We start from the raw sequence: 17,643 nt of genomic DNA, 5'->3' as shown, positions 1-17,643 counted from the left end.
GTTTATTGCAAAAATAACTATTCCTCAATTTCCCCCAACCGCGAACTAAAAACTTCGAAACGATAAAACTGACAAAAGTACAAAACATTTTTATTCTGAATTGCTGAAAAAAAGGAATTTGATTATTATTCCTCAAATTTTACATTGTATATAGGCTTCTCCAGAGTAAGTATACTCTTTGTCACCCGATCAATTGGAAGTCCATTTAAAAAACAAAGAAACTCCTTGCAACTTTTCACGTTGAACCTCTTCCAAATAAATTTCCTCGCGGCATTTCTGCTCACTTCAACAAGGGACCGCAGACTTGGCATCTCTACAGTTGTGTAGGTTCCCACAGATTTTTTCACTTTATCTGAGTTGAAATAGCACAGCAACTCACGAGAGTAGTGACTGTCAGGACAGTCCTCAACATCGAGTTCTGGATGGTAATGCAGCCGAACCATCGACCAAATGAAGTCTTCACGAGTTGGAATAATATCCAAATGTAGCATCGTCTTGTACAAATCACAGATTTTGTAGTGGCGATATACAGCGTTTAGATCTGCGAGTGTGACGTGGAGTCCCAGTGAAAGCAAGACGAAGATTCTTTTGTGGACTTTCTCCTCTTCGTTAAATGCCACAGCAGTATTTTGGATGTAATCTGAGATTACCGAGTCTTCGGGAGTGGAGTGAAGTACCAACTGAGACACGTATGGACCATCGACGAGGAAATTGAAGCTTTCGTATGCTTCATCTAAGTCTAAATACATAGAGTAGTTGACGACGACTTGTAGCAAATTCACGCTGTCTATTAACTCTTGGAGAGTGTCTTTAAATTTTTCCACGAAAACTTTGAAGTGTCTTGCTTTAACATCGTAGAAGTACCGACAGAAGTAGTCAATGCCGTCGTCATCACAGATTATCTTCGGCGATCGATCAACGATGACCGAGAAGAGAGGAGACTCCTCTCTCCACATTGCCCCAGCCAACGTTGGTAGCAATATCTCACAGTCGCCATCAAAAGAATACAAACAGAGGATTTCCAGGAGGAGCTCGTTCTCGGGAGTCTCTGGATCCACCACATTCGCCGGGAGGAGTCCTTGGTGTGAAGGAATATTAGGATCAGCCCCATAGTACAACAAGAGGTACACCAAGTCGATATTGTTTTGAACACACGCGATGTACAGAGGAGTCAATCCGCGATGGTCTTGTCCATTCACGTCAACACCTCTTTCTAGAAGAAGCTGCACTGCCTTCAGATTATTGACTCTCTTATTTCGCGCTGCTAGATGTAAGAATGAAGATGCAATATGGTCAGTTAGGTGGATATCAGCTCCGTGTTCGATGAGTTCCAAGACGAATGTTTCGCAATTGGGGATGCAGGAGAGTTGAAGGAGGAGACTTCGCTGCTGATTATCGACGTGGTTGATGTTGAAGTCCTGTCGAGTTATCAAGTCTCGGAATGCTTTGTAACTGGAAATGGAAGAAGTAAAATGCGAAATGGATGAAAGAGAAGTACTTTTTCTGTTGAATGGCGTCGAAGAGAGCGCGGTCGCGAATGGAGACCAGGCAGATGTGGTAGAAGTGTTCGTAGTCTTCGTGTGCTTCGTAGTCCTCATTGTACGGGTCGTACAGGCAGTCCTGGTGGTAGTAGTCGTCATCCATTTTGGAAAATATACGGTTGAAAGAAGACCAAAGAAAAACAAATGTGTGTTTAATGTGTTAGAAAAGTTACACTTTAGGCACTTTGACACCTTGAAGAAAAAAAACTGTAGAACTGAATGGCTCGTATGAATAAAGTCGAAGTAAATGCTAATGCTTCAAGTATGTAGTATATACTTGGCAAATTGAAGTATATACTTAGTTCCTGTAGAATCTACTACAAGCACATACTTCGACTGAAGCAAGATGCTAAATGGATCAAGCATCTGCTTCTCCATGAAGTATATACTTTTTAAAATTACCAATAAAAAATGTATTAGAATAGAATATCGTTAATTCACGTTTCACGAGATTGAGTATTAAATACAAATTAACGGAATATTGGAGTGTATTAGGGGGCTACCTATATTATCGAAAATAAAGGGTAAAAAAATACTAAATAGCAAAATTTTGTGAATACTTCATACATACATTGGATTCTGCTTCAATAATAATTTTGAGTTATTAGACAATTAAATCTCACTTCTTTTTCTCTTATTTTTCTTAACCTTTCTTCGTTTCGCATTTAAAAAGTAAAAAAGGAACTATAAATTCTTTTTTAACAAGAAATGCAAACAAATTCGCTTATTCAGGGTGCGAAAAGTAGTACGCAGTGTATGTACGCAGTGTTAAGGGAATATGTAAAAAGTATATGTATATGCAGCTTCAGCCCCATAAATGAAACAAAAAATCCTAATATTATTGGTAACAAAACCGAAAAATATAATTGGAAATTGAACTGAAATCATGTTACAGATATCTGGCAAAGCCGAAAGTTTAAAAAACCAAAGATGATCACTAATTTTGGTTTTTTTAAGCTGTCTGTTTATTATCAAGACGCAAGAATGTCAAATGCAATGAATGCTGTACCAAAACTATTTTCAAAACGCTTTTTTGTAAAAACTAAACAGTTGAGAAAAAAATGGCATTTGAAATTTTGATTCCATTTGTTAAGACCAATACATTCTGATAGTCATATATTCTTTTTAACATATTATATACATAGAAAATGTTGTAGCATTTGCCTCGAAGTTGCTACGTCGTTGAAGTTAGCGTCATTTTATCGGATTCAGTTTCTTAAATTAAACGCCCCAGTACTTCGCCTCAAATGACGCATGCACGCCGGTCGCACTTTTCACATGCGAATTTCCACCGATCGTCGTCTTTTTTTCACACAATTTTTGACCAAATGACACCGTAATGACCTTCTGCCCCATCTTCAATCAAAATTCTCCTTCGACATGAGAACAAAGTGGTAAAACTCAACCCTTAACCTAACTAGAAAATTATTATTCATTTCAACCTCCAATAGTAATGTAGCTTCATAAATACGACATCGAAAAATTACAAATAAATCACTTAGTAATCCCCCATATCGCATATACGCCCACCACCCGTCAGAGGGTGGCAATCTCAACCCCTCAAACACCACCTCCCACTATTTTGAAAAATCCGCAATGTAGCCCTATGAATTTGAACTCGAAAAATCACAAATAAATCACTTAGTAATCCCCCATATTGCATATACGCCCACCACCCGTCAGAGGGTGGCAATCTCAACCCCTCAAACACGACCTCCGATTATTTTGAAAAATCCGCAATGTAGCCCTATGAATTTGACATGGAAAAATTACAAATAATTTACTTAGTAATCTCCCATATCGCATATACGCCCACCACCCGTCAGAGGGTGGCAATCTCAACCCCTCAAACACCACCTCCGATTATTTTGAAAAATTCGCAATGTAGCCTTTTGAATTTGACATGGAAAAATTACAAATAAATCACTTAGTAATCTCCCATATCGCATATACGCCCACCACCCGTCAGAGGGTGGCAATCTCAACCCCTCAAACACCACCTCCGATTATTTTGAAAAATCCGCAATGTAGCCTTATGAATTTGACATGGAAAAATTACAAATAAATCACTTACTAATCCCCCATATCGTATATACGCCCACCACCCGTCAGAGGGTGGCAATCTCAACCCCTCAAACACGACCTCCGATTATTTTGAAAAATCCGCAATGTAGCCTTATGAATTTGACATGGAAAAATTACAAATAATTTACTTAGTAATCTCCCATATCGCATATACGCCCACCACCCGTCAGAGGGTGGCAATCTCAACCCTTCAAACACCACCTCCGATTATTTTGAAAAATCCGCAATGTAGCCTTATGAATTTGACATGGAAAAATTACAAATAAATCACTTACTAATCCCCCATATTGCATATACGCCCACCACCCGTCAGAGGGTGGCAATCTCAACACCTCAAACACCACCTCCCACTATTTTGAAAAATCCGCAATGTAGCCCTATGAATTTGACATGGAAAAATTACAAATAAATCACTTAGTAATCCCCCATATCGCATATATGCCCACCACCCGTCAGAGGGTGGCAATCTCAACCCCTCAAACACGACCTCCGACTATTTTAAAATCCGCAATGTAGCCCTATGAATTTGACATGGAAAAATTACAAATAAATCACTTAGTAATCCCCCATATCGCATATATGCCCACCACCCGTCAGAGGGTGGCAATCTCAACCCCTCAAACACGACCTCCGATTATTTTGAAAAATCCGCAATGTAGCCCTATGAATTTGACATGGAAAAATTACAAATAAATCACTTAGTAATCTCCCATATCGCATATATGCCCACCACCCGTCAGAGGGTGGCAATCTCAACCCCTCAAACACGACCTCCGATTATTTTGAAAAATCCGCAATGTAGCCCTATGAATTTGACATGGAAAAATTACAAATAAATCACTTAGTAATCTTCCATATCGCATATACGCCCACCACCCGTCAGAGGGTGGCAATTTCAACCCCTCAAACACGACCTCCGACTATTTTAAAATCCGCAATGTAGCCTTTTGAATTTGGCATGGAAAAATTACAAATAATTTACTTAGTAATCTCCCATATCGCATATACGCCCACCACCCGTCAGAGGGTGGCAATCTCAACCCCTCAAACACCACCTCCGATTATTTTGAAAAATTCGCAATGTAGCCTTTTGAATTTGACATGGAAAAATTACAAATAAATCACTTAGTAATCTCCCATATCGCATATACGCCCACCACCCGTCAGAGGGTGGCAATTTCAACCCCTCAAACACGACCTCCGACTATTTTAAAATCCGCAATGTAGCCTTTTGAATTTGGCATGGAAAAATTACAAATAATTTACTTAGTAATCTCCCATATCGCATATACGCCCACCACCCGTCAGAGGGTGGCAATCTCAACCCCTCAAACACCACCTCCGATTATTTTGAAAAATTCGCAATGTAGCCTTTTGAATTTGTCATGGAAAAATTACAAATAAATCACTTAGTAATCCCCCATATTGCATATACGCCCACCACCCGTCAGAGGGTGGCAATCTTAACCCCTCAAACACCACCTCCGATTATTTTGAAAAATCCGCAATGTAGCCTTTTGAATTTGGCATGGAAAAATTACAAATAAATCACTTAGTAATCCCCCATATCGCTTATACTTCCACCACCCGTCAGAGGGTGGCAATCTCAACCCCTCAAACACCACCTCCGATTATTTTGAAAAATTCGCAATGTAGCCTTTTGAATTTGACATGGAAAAATTACAAATAAATCACTTAGTAATCTCCCATATCGCATATACGCCCACCACCCGTCAGAGGGTGGCAATCTCAACCCCTCAAACACCACCTCCGATTATTTTGAAAAATCCGCAATGTAGCCTTATGAATTTGACATGGAAAAATTACAAATAAATCACTTACTAATCCCCCATATCGTATATACGCCCACCACCCGTCAGAGGGTGGCAATCTCAACCCCTCAAACACGACCTCCGATTATTTTGAAAAATCCGCAATGTAGCCTTATGAATTTGACATGGAAAAATTACAAATAATTTACTTAGTAATCTCCCATATCGCATATACGCCCACCACCCGTCAGAGGGTGGCAATCTCAACCCTTCAAACACCACCTCCGATTATTTTGAAAAATCCGCAATGTAGCCTTATGAATTTGACATGGAAAAATTACAAATAAATCACTTACTAATCCCCCATATTGCATATACGCCCACCACCCGTCAGAGGGTGGCAATCTCAACACCTCAAACACCACCTCCCACTATTTTGAAAAATCCGCAATGTAGCCCTATGAATTTGACATGGAAAAATTACAAATAAATCACTTAGTAATCCCCCATATCGCATATATGCCCACCACCCGTCAGAGGGTGGCAATCTCAACCCCTCAAACACGACCTCCGACTATTTTAAAATCCGCAATGTAGCCCTATGAATTTGACATGGAAAAATTACAAATAAATCACTTAGTAATCCCCCATATCGCATATATGCCCACCACCCGTCAGAGGGTGGCAATCTCAACCCCTCAAACACGACCTCCGATTATTTTGAAAAATCCGCAATGTAGCCCTATGAATTTGACATGGAAAAATTACAAATAAATCACTTAGTAATCTCCCATATCGCATATATGCCCACCACCCGTCAGAGGGTGGCAATCTCAACCCCTCAAACACGACCTCCGATTATTTTGAAAAATCCGCAATGTAGCCCTATGAATTTGACATGGAAAAATTACAAATAAATCACTTAGTAATCTCCCATATCGCATATACGCCCACCACCCGTCAGAGGGTGGCAATTTCAACCCCTCAAACACGACCTCCGACTATTTTAAAATCCGCAATGTAGCCTTTTGAATTTGGCATGGAAAAATTACAAATAATTTACTTAGTAATCTCCCATATCGCATATACGCCCACCACCCGTCAGAGGGTGGCAATCTCAACCCCTCAAACACCACCTCCGATTATTTTGAAAAATTCGCAATGTAGCCTTTTGAATTTGACATGGAAAAATTACAAATAAATCACTTAGTAATCTCCCATATCGCATATACGCCCACCACCCGTCAGAGGGTGGCAATTTCAACCCCTCAAACACGACCTCCGACTATTTTAAAATCCGCAATGTAGCCTTTTGAATTTGGCATGGAAAAATTACAAATAATTTACTTAGTAATCTCCCATATCGCATATACGCCCACCACCCGTCAGAGGGTGGCAATCTCAACCCCTCAAACACCACCTCCGATTATTTTGAAAAATTCGCAATGTAGCCTTTTGAATTTGTCATGGAAAAATTACAAATAAATCACTTAGTAATCCCCCATATTGCATATACGCCCACCACCCGTCAGAGGGTGGCAATCTTAACCCCTCAAACACCACCTCCGATTATTTTGAAAAATCCGCAATGTAGCCTTTTGAATTTGGCATGGAAAAATTACAAATAAATCACTTAGTAATCCCCCATATCGCTTATACTTCCACCACCCGTCAGAGGGTGGCAATCTCAACCCCTCAAACACCACCTCTCTCTATTTTGAAAAATCCGCAATGTAGCCTTTTGAATTTGACATGGAAAAATTACAAATAAATCACTTAGTAATCTCCCATATCGCATATACGCCCACCACCCGTCAGAGGGTGGCAATCTCAACCCCTCAAACAACACCTCCGATTATTTTGAAAAATCCGCAATGTAGCCTTTTGAATTTGGCATGGAAAAATTACAAATAAATCACTTAGTAATCCCCCATATCGCTTATACTTCCACCACCCGTCAGAGGGTGGCAATCTCAACCCCTCAAACACCACCTCTCTCTATTTTGAAAAATCCGCAATGTAGCCTTTTGAATTTGGCATGGAAAAATTACAAATAAATCACTTAGTAATCCCCCATATCGCTTATACTTCCACCACCCGTCAGAGGGTGGCAATCTCAACCCCTCAAACACCACCTCTCTCTATTTTGAAAAATCCGCAATGTAGCCTTTTGAATTTGACATGGAAAAATTACAAATAAATCACTTAGTAATCTCCCATATCGCATATACGCCCACCACCCGTCAGAGGGTGGCAATCTCAACCCCTCAAACACCACCTCCGATTATTTTGAAAAATCCGCAATGTAGCCTTTTGAATTTGGCATGGAAAAATTACAAATAAATCACTTAGTAATCTCCCATATCGCATATACGCCCACCACCCGTCAAAGGGTGGCAATCTCAACCCCTCAAACAACACCTCCGATTATTTTGAAAAATCCGCAATGTAGCCTTTTGAATTTGGCATGGAAAAATCACAAATAAATCACTTAGTAATCCCACATATTGCTTTTTCTCCTACTACTTTTGAGAGGGTGGCAATCATAACCCTCTTTCTACAGTATCCGGCATTTTTCGAAACACCTCAATGTAGCCCGTTCAAAATAATATAAAAAAATGTATAAATAAAACGTCTGTTAATTTACATAAGAATTTGCCCCCACCGTCAAAGGGTAGAAAACCAGCACCCTTTATGTATTCACGTTCTGTAAATGTAAAAAATTTAAAATTTAGCATAACGTCATTAGTATCAAAAAAATTTAAAAAATTTACTGAATAATGTTTTATTTCAAAAATAGCTTTACTAACTCTCAAAGAGTATCGTTTTATTTAAACAAAATAGCCAGTTTTTTTTTATCTGGCAACCCAGAATTCAGCTTCTCTTTTTTAGATTTGCAGACTTTACAGGGGATACATTTTACAAATGAGGAGCAGACTTTCAAAATGCAGTTTGTCCCTAATTGCATATTTTTAGAAATTAATAAAATCTGCAGCTCCTTTAAGAAATAACTTGCATTTTTAAACATGTAGCAATAAAATAAGGAAAATTATGTACTATTTGCACACAAATTTCACGACTAGAGTAGAAGAGAATTTCGCAAAAAAACAAAATGGCGCCAATATCTCAATTTGTGAAAAAATGGATAAACTGCACTTTGAAAGTCTGCTCCTCAAGTTGGATCTGAAGAAACGTTATTTCATTTGAAAACATCGTAGACAAAATGGCGGGCCGACTGATTATGTAGCCAAGTGCATTTCATATTGTAAATCAAATAGAGCTAGGTAAATTGAATTAAATTAAAGGAAATTAAATGGTTCCGTCACGAAACTAAATATTACAATAGGTGCTAAATGACAAAATGTGCAAGAGGTTACAAAATGTTACAAATCGAAATTGCAAATTCCAAGTAAAAATATCTATACGCATGTTCCTATTCCTTAAAATATCAATTATTATCCTGTGTAGGGTAGACACCACCCAGGGTTTTCCATTACAGTTCACCAAACGATCTAGTGCGGTTGTGGCTTTGACTTTTTAAACCGTTTACAGCAATTTTACCGCAAACCTTCATAAACATAATCGTCCTCAAGTGGTTGGGTCTTATCTGCATTAAAATAAACCCCTAGGATAGACGTATTTTGAAGAATTCTATTGTTTCGATTTGTAAGACTGACCAGCTGGGTAAAAATGTGTATTCCGGTTCAGATCTAACCACCAGAGAATGTTTATGTTTGTGGGGGTTTGCGGTAAAGTAGCTGTAAACGATTTAAAAAGTCAAAGCCATAACAGCACTAAATCGTTGCGTAAACTGTACCTACGTGTCGACGCAGCTCCGAGCCTTGACAAAATCACGTACGTCTGATAAGTAAACAATTAATGATAACAATCACATACATAAATTCCTTGCTGGTGACGTGTCAACGAAGAGGATGGTCAAAACAAAACAACCAACTTAGCGAATTTTTTATTGTTATTAGTCTAATTAGATAATTAGGTGGGTACTCAAAACATATAACATCCAGAGTGTCTCAGAACTGGCGAAGATGAGTTAACAACAGATCCTGGCTAAATTTGCTAAAAACAAATTAATTAATGCAATATAAAATTAAACAATCAAATACGTTTCTTTTTATGACAAAAACGATGTTGCTAAGTATCTAACAATGTAAGGTACATTTGAATACTGATTAATAAAATATTTGTGATTGGTTAGCGTTACATTGCTCTAATGTAAAATCTAAGGAGCTATTTCAATTTCATTTGCTTAATGCAATAATTAGGCAGAACCTAAAGTTATCGAGTCGTTCAGAAATTCTGAGACACCTGCATATTATATGCATTGATTTTCTCAAAATTACTTGTATTTATTTACCTTAAAATAAAATAAAATAAAAAGTAAATTCAGTTAAGATAAAAATCCAAAGTCCATGCAAAATTGAAATTTCAAATGTGTTACGGAAACCTGTTGCAGCTATTTTTTAAAGAGACAGCGGAAGAGGACATAACAGATAGCTATTTCCTTTAAATAACAAAAAAGTCAAGCATACCTGCTTGGTAATCTATAATCTATAAAACCTCTATTTTTGTATCTAAAGTTTAAAGAAACTCTAAGGAAAATTTAATGAAAACCTCGAGACATTTTGCGTAAGATTAAACAGCAAAAACGGGCAGTTTTAATTTTCAGATAAAATTTCGATTTTAACGTATTCTCGTAAAAAATCCCATGTTCAGTAATTACTTCAAAAAAATTCTGGTGCATAGTCAAAAACACAATGGCCGTAAATTCAGTAAAAAAAAAATTAGAATGCAACTTACAATTTTACAAGGTGCATTCTGGGTTGCCAGACAAAAAAGTATTATTTTGTTTAAACAATTACACCTTTACCCTCTAACAGTTGGAGGGTGTAAACCGGATATAAGAAATTTTAATAACAATGTCATCGGACTAAAATAAAAGTAATAACTATAATAAAAGTTTTTTGAAAAAAGTTGAAAGTTGTGGAAAGGGGTTGAGATTGCCACCCTCTGACGGGTGGTGGGCGTATATGCGATATGAGAGATTACTAAGTGATTTATTTGTAATTTTTCGAGTTTAATTTCATAGGGCTACATTGCGGATTTTTCAAAATAGTCGAAGGTGGTGTTTGAGGGGTTGAGATTGCCACCCTCTGACGGGTGGTGGGAGTATAAGCGATATGGGAGATTACTAAGTGATTTATTTGTAATTTTTCCATGCCAAATTCAAAAGGCTACATTGCGGATTTTTCAAAATAATCGGAGGTGGTGTTTGAGGGGTTGAGATTGCCACCCTCTGACGGGTGGTGGGCGTATATGCGATATGGGAGATTACTAAGTGATTTATTTGTAATTTTTCCATGTCAAATTCAAAAGGCTACATTGCGGATTTTTCAAAATAGTGGGAGGTGGTGTTTGAGGGGTTGAGATTGCCACCCTCTGACGGGTGGTGGGCATATATGCGATATGGGAGATTACTAAGTGATTTATTTGTAATTTTTCCATGTCAAATTCATAGGGCTACATTGCGGATTTTTCAAAATAGTGGGAGGTGGTGTTTGAGGGGTTGAGATTGCCACCCTCTGACGGGTGGTGGGCGTATATGCGATATGGGGGATTACTAAGTGATTTATTTGTAATTTTTCCATGTCAAATTCAAAAGGCTACATTGCGGATTTTTCAAAATAATCGGAGGTGGTGTTTGAGGGGTTGAGATTGCCACCCTCTGACGGGTGGTGGGCGTATATGCGATATGAGAGATTACTAAGTGATTTATTTGTAATTTTTCGAGTTTAATTTCATAGGGCTACATTGCGGATTTTTCAAAATAGTCGAAGGTGGTGTTTGAGGGGTTGAGATTGCCACCCTCTGACGGGTGGTGGGAGTATAAGCGATATGGGAGATTACTAAGTGATTTATTTGTAATTTTTCCATGTCAAATTCATAGGGCTACATTGCGGATTTTTCAAAATAGTGGGAGGTGGTGTTTGAGGGGTTGAGATTGCCACCCTCTGACGGGTGGTGGGCGTATATGCGATATGGGGGATTACTAAGTGATTTATTTGTAATTTTTCCATGTCAAATTCAAAAGGCTACATTGCGGATTTTTCAAAATAATCGGAGGTGGTGTTTGAGGGGTTGAGATTGCCACCCTCTGACGGGTGGTGGGAGTATAAGCGATATGGGAGATTACTAAGTGATTTATTTGTAATTTTTCCATGCCAAATTCAAAAGGCTACATTGCGGATTTTTCAAAATAATCGGAGGTGGTGTTTGAGGGGTTGAGATTGCCACCCTCTGACGGGTGGTGGGCGTATATGCGATATGGGAGATTACTAAGTGATTTATTTGTAATTTTTCCATGTCAAATTCAAAAGGCTACATTGCGGATTTTTCAAAATAGTGGGAGGTGGTGTTTGAGGGGTTGAGATTGCCACCCTCTGACGGGTGGTGGGCATATATGCGATATGGGAGATTACTAAGTGATTTATTTGTAATTTTTCCATGTCAAATTCATAGGGCTACATTGCGGATTTTTCAAAATAGTGGGAGGTGGTGTTTGAGGGGTTGAGATTGCCACCCTCTGACGGGTGGTGGGCGTATATGCGATATGGGGGATTACTAAGTGATTTATTTGTAATTTTTCCATGTCAAATTCAAAAGGCTACATTGCGGATTTTTCAAAATAGTGGGAGGTGGTGTTTGAGGGGTTGAGATTGCCACCCTCTGACGGGTGGTGGGCGTATATGCGATATGGGGGATTACTAAGTGATTTATTTGTAATTTTTCCATCTCAAATTCAAAAGGCTACATTGCGGATTTTTCAAAATAGTGGGAGGTGGTGTTTGAGGGGTTGAGATTGCCACCCTCTGACGGGTGGTGGGCGTATATGCGATATGGGGGATTACTAAGTGATTTATTTGTAATTTTTCCATGCCAAATTCAAAAGGCTACATTGCGGATTTTTCAAAATAATCGGAGGTGGTGTTTGAGGGGTTGAGATTGCCACCCTCTGACGGGTGGTGGGCGTATATGCGATATGGGAGATTACTAAGTGATTTATTTGTAATTTTTCCATGTCAAATTCAAAAGGCTACATTGCGGATTTTTCAAAATAGTCGGAGGTGGTGTTTGAGGGGTTGAGATTGCCACCCTCTGACGGGTGGTAGGCGTATATGCGATATGGGAGATTACTAAGTGATTTATTTGTAATTTTTCCATGTCAAATTCAAAAGGCTACATTGCGGATTTTTCAAAATAGTGGGAGGTGGTGTTTGAGGGGTTGAGATTGCCACCCTCTGACGGGTGGTGGGCATATATGCGATATGGGAGATTACTAAGTGATTTATTTGTAATTTTTCCATGTCAAATTCATAGGGCTACATTGCGGATTTTTCAAAATAGTGGGAGGTGGTGTTTGAGGGGTTGAGATTGCCACCCTCTGACGGGTGGTGGGCGTATATGTGATATGGGGGATTACTAAGTGATTTATTTGTAATTTTTCCATGTCAAATTCAAAAGGCTACATTGCGGATTTTTCAAAATAGTGGGAGGTGGTGTTTGAGGGGTTGAGATTGCCACCCTCTGACGGGTGGTGGGCGTATATGTGATATGGGGGATTACTAAGTGATTTATTTGTAATTTTTCCATGTCAAATTCAAAAGGCTACATTGCGGATTTTTCAAAATAGTGGGAGGTGGTGTTTGAGGGGTTGAGATTGCCACCCTCTGACGGGTGGTGGGCGTATATGCGATATGGGAGATTACTAAGTGATTTATTTGTAATTTTTCCATGCCAAATTCAAAAGGCTACATTGCGGATTTTTCAAAATAATCGGAGGTGGTGTTTGAGGGGTTGAGATTGCCACCCTCTGACGGGTGGTGGGCGTATATGCGATATGGGAGATTACTAAGTGATTTATTTGTAATTTTTCCATGTCAAATTCAAAAGGCTACATTGCGGATTTTTCAAAATAGTGGGAGGTGGTGTTTGAGGGGTTGAGATTGCCACCCTCTGACGGGTGGTGGGCGTATATGCGATATGGGAGATTACTAAGTGATTTATTTGTAATTTTTCGAGTTCAAATTCATAGGGCTACATTGCGGATTTTTCAAAATAGTCGGAGGTGGTGTTTGAGGGGTTGAGATTGCCACCCTCTGACGGGTGGTAGGCGTATATGCGATATGGGAGATTACTAAGTGATTTATTTGTAATTTTTCCATGTCAAATTCAAAAGGCTACATTGCGGATTTTTCAAAATAGTGGGAGGTGGTGTTTGAGGGGTTGAGATTGCCACCCTCTGACGGGTGGTGGGCGTATATGCGATATGGGGGATTACTAAGTGATTTATTTGTAATTTTTCCATGCCAAATTCAAAAGGCTACATTGCGGATTTTTTAAAATAATCGGAGGTGGTGTTTGAGGGGTTGAGATTGCCACCCTCTGACGGGTGGTGGGCGTATATGCGATATGGGAGATTACTAAGTGATTTATTTGTAATTTTTCCATGTCAAATTCAAAAGGCTACATTGCGGATTTTTCAAAATAGTGGGAGGTGGTGTTTGAGGGGTTGAGATTGCCACCCTCTGACGGGTGGTGGGCGTATATGCGATATGGGAGATTACTAAGTGATTTATTTGTAATTTTTCGAGTTTAAATTCATAGGGCTACATTGCGGATTTTTCAAAATAGTCGGAGGTGGTGTTTGAGGGGTTGAGATTGCCACCCTCTGACGGGTGGTAGGCGTATATGCGATATGGGAGATTACTAAGTGATTTATTTGTAATTTTTCCATGTCAAATTCAAAAGGCTACATTGCGGATTTTTCAAAATAGTGGGAGGTGGTGTTTGAGGGGTTGAGATTGCCACCCTCTGACGGGTGGTGGGCGTATATGTGATATGGGGGATTACTAAGTGATTTATTTGTAATTTTTCCATGTCAAATTCAAAAGGCTACATTGCGGATTTTTCAAAATAGTGGGAGGTGGTGTTTGAGGGGTTGAGATTGACACCCTCTGACGAGTGGTGGGCGTATATGCAATATGGGAGATTACTAAGTGATTTATTTGTAATTTTTCGAGTTCAAATTCATAGGGCTACATTGCGGATTTTTCAAAATAGTCGGAGGTGGTGTTTGAGGGGTTGAGATTGCCACCCTCTGACGGGTGGTGGGCGTATATGCGATATGGGAGATTACTAAGTAATTTATTTGTATTTTTTCCATGCCAAATTCAAAAGGCTACATTGCGGATTTTTCAAAATAATCGGAGGTGGTGTTTGAGGGGTTAAGATTGCCACCCTCTGACGGGTGGTGGGCGTATATGCGATATGGGGGATTACTAAGTGATTTATTTGTAATTTTTCGAGTTCAAATTCATAGGGCTACATTGCGGATTTTTCAAAATAGTCGGAGGTGGTGTTTGAGGGGTTGAGATTGCCACCCTCTGACGGGTGGTGGGCGTATATGCGATATGGGAGATTACTAAGTGATTTATTTTTAATTTTTCCATGTCAAATTCAAAAGGCTACATTGCGGATTTTTCAAAATAATCGGAGGTGGTGTTTGAGGGGTTGAGATTGCCACCCTCTGACGGGTGGTGGGCGTATATGCGATATGGGAGATTACTAAGTGATTTATTTGTAATTTTTCCATGTCAAATTCAAAAGGCTACATTGCGGATTTTTCAAAATAGTGGGAGGTGGTGTTTGAGGGGTTGAGATTGCCACCCTCTGACGGGTGGTGGGCGTATATGCGATATGGGAGATTACTAAGTGATTTATTTGTAATTTTTCGAGTTTAAATTCATAGGGCTACATTGCGGATTTTTCAAAATAGTCGGAGGTGGTGTTTGAGGGGTTGAGATTGCCACCCTCTGACGGGTGGTAGGCGTATATGCGATATGGGAGATTACTAAGTGATTTATTTGTAATTTTTCCATGTCAAATTCAAAAGGCTACATTGCGGATTTTTCAAAATAGTGGGAGGTGGTGTTTGAGGGGTTGAGATTGCCACCCTCTGACGGGTGGTGGGCGTATATGTGATATGGGGGATTACTAAGTGATTTATTTGTAATTTTTCCATGTCAAATTCAAAAGGCTACATTGCGGATTTTTCAAAATAGTGGGAGGTGGTGTTTGAGGGGTTGAGATTGACACCCTCTGACGGGTGGTGGGCCTATATGCGATATGGGAGATTACTAAGTGATTTATTTGTAATTTTTCGAGTTCAAATTCATAGGGCTACATTGCGGATTTTTCAAAATAGTCGGAGGTGGTGTTTGAGGGGTTGAGATTGCCACCCTCTGACGGGTGGTGGGCGTATATGCGATATGGGAGATTACTAAGTAATTTATTTGTATTTTTTCCATGCCAAATTCAAAAGGCTACATTGCGGATTTTTCAAAATAATCGGAGGTGGTGTTTGAGGGGTTAAGATTGCCACCCTCTGACGGGTGGTGGGCGTATATGCGATATGGGGGATTACTAAGTGATTTATTTGTAATTTTTCGAGTTCAAATTCATAGGGCTACATTGCGGATTTTTCAAAATAGTCGGAGGTGGTGTTTGAGGGGTTGAGATTGCCACCCTCTGACGGGTGGTGGGCGTATATGCGATATGGGAGATTACTAAGTGATTTATTTTTAATTTTTCCATGTCAAATTCAAAAGGCTACATTGCGGATTTTTCAAAATAATCGGAGGTGGTGTTTGAGGGGTTGAGATTGCCACCCTCTGACGGGTGGTGGGCGTATATGCGATATGGGAGATTACTAAGTGATTTATTTGTAATTTTTCCATGTCAAATTCAAAAGGCTACATTGCGGATTTTTCAAAATAGTGGGAGGTGGTGTTTGAGGGGTTGAGATTGCCACCCTCTGACGGGTGGTGGGCGTATATGCGATATGGGGGATTACTAAGTGATTTATTTGTAATTTTTCCATGTCAAATTCAAAAGGCTACATTGCGGATTTTTCAAAATAATCGGAGGTGGTGTTTGAGGGGTTGAGATTGCCACCCTCTGACGGATGGTGGGCGTATATGCGATATGGGAGATTACTAAGTGATTTATTTGTAATTTTTCCATGTCAAATTCAAAAGGCTACATTGCGGATTTTTCAAAATAGTGGGAGGTGGTGTTTGAGGGGTTGAGATTGCCACCCTCTGACGGGTGGTGGGCGTATATGCGATATGGGGGATTACTAAGTGATTTATTTGTAATTTTTCGATGTCGTATTTATGAAGCCACATTACTATTGAAGGTTGAAATGAATAATAATTTTCTAGTTAGGTTAAGGGTTGAGTTTTACCACTTTGTTCTCATGTAGAAGGAGAATTTTGATTGAAGATGGGGCAGAAGGTCATTACGGTGTCATTTGGTCAAAAATTGTGTGAAAAAAAGGCGACGATCGTTGGAAATTCGCATGTGAAAAGTGCGACCGGCATGCATGCGTCATTTGAGGCGAAGCACTGCGGCGTTTAATTTATGAAAACGAATCCGATAAAATGACGCTAACTTCAACGACGTGAAGTTGCTTGCTTACCAACTTCAGAGAATGCTTCATTTATCGGCCGTAAGTGTAGTAGATACTCCTACTTCGTCAAAAAGTAAATACTAAAGGAAAGCGTAGTAGATGCTAGACGAAAAGTAAGTTCCGGTAGTACATACTTCATCGTCAAGCATATTCTTCGCGGGCGTAGTTTTACCTACACTTTCAGGGAATGCTTGAAGCATTAGCATTTACTTCGACTTTATTCATACGAGCCAATGAATGAATGAATGAATAAAAAAACTGCTTACCTATTCATTTTACTTGTTTCTGTGCCAGTAAAAATCACTCAAATAAAGTGATATTCAAGATTAACCATGATAAGCCAATATTGCGCAATAAATTGTCGAGAGATACGCATTCGACTCAACGAGTTAAATTTGAACACGACATTGTGTTCTAATCGACGTTTCCGATTGCAGATGAAATAAAAACATAAATTTTACTATGACAAAGTCGTTAAAGTTAGAGGAATCATGGATATAAACAAGATCAATCGAACTGATATAATTTCTGTAAAGAAAGTCAAGATTTTTACGGAAGTCGTATTCAATTTTTTTCTCACAAATACCACCAACTACCAACACATCACTTCCGGAATGCCATTACTAGTCAGGTTCGGGTTTAGGTCAACTGATTTCCTAAAGTAGAATTATCCTAATTCTGAATCCGAAGTACAGTA

General features: G+C 39.2%; 1 protein-coding gene across 2 annotated transcripts; it reads right to left on the bottom strand.

Annotated features, from left to right (window-relative positions):
• Positions 1–73: 73 nt before the first annotated feature.
• Positions 74–17,285, bottom strand: LOC148176441 (uncharacterized). Of its 2 annotated transcripts, none has more exons than XM_088034462.1 (3): positions 17,213–17,285; positions 1,499–1,733; positions 74–1,444 (listed from the first exon to the last, which is right to left on the bottom strand). In XM_088034462.1, exons 2-3 carry the CDS (start codon positions 1,638–1,640, stop codon positions 126–128), a joined length of 1,461 nt encoding a protein of 486 aa, XP_087890588.1. In that variant the 5' UTR covers positions 1,641–1,733; positions 17,213–17,285; the 3' UTR covers positions 74–125. The 2 variants fall into 2 exon arrangements, with proteins under 2 accessions (XP_087890588.1, XP_087890587.1); XM_088034461.1 differs by having other exon boundaries at positions 74–1,452; positions 17,213–17,283.
• Positions 17,286–17,643: the final 358 nt, after the last annotated feature.

Source organism: Gnatocerus cornutus, chromosome 4 (genome assembly GCF_029298725.1).
Source record: "Gnatocerus cornutus isolate USDA-ARS CGAHR chromosome 4, icGnaCorn1.1, whole genome shotgun sequence".
In the NCBI taxonomy this organism is placed as follows: Eukaryota; Metazoa; Arthropoda; class Insecta; order Coleoptera; family Tenebrionidae; genus Gnatocerus; species Gnatocerus cornutus.
This window is presented reverse-complemented; position numbering and strand designations above follow the sequence as displayed.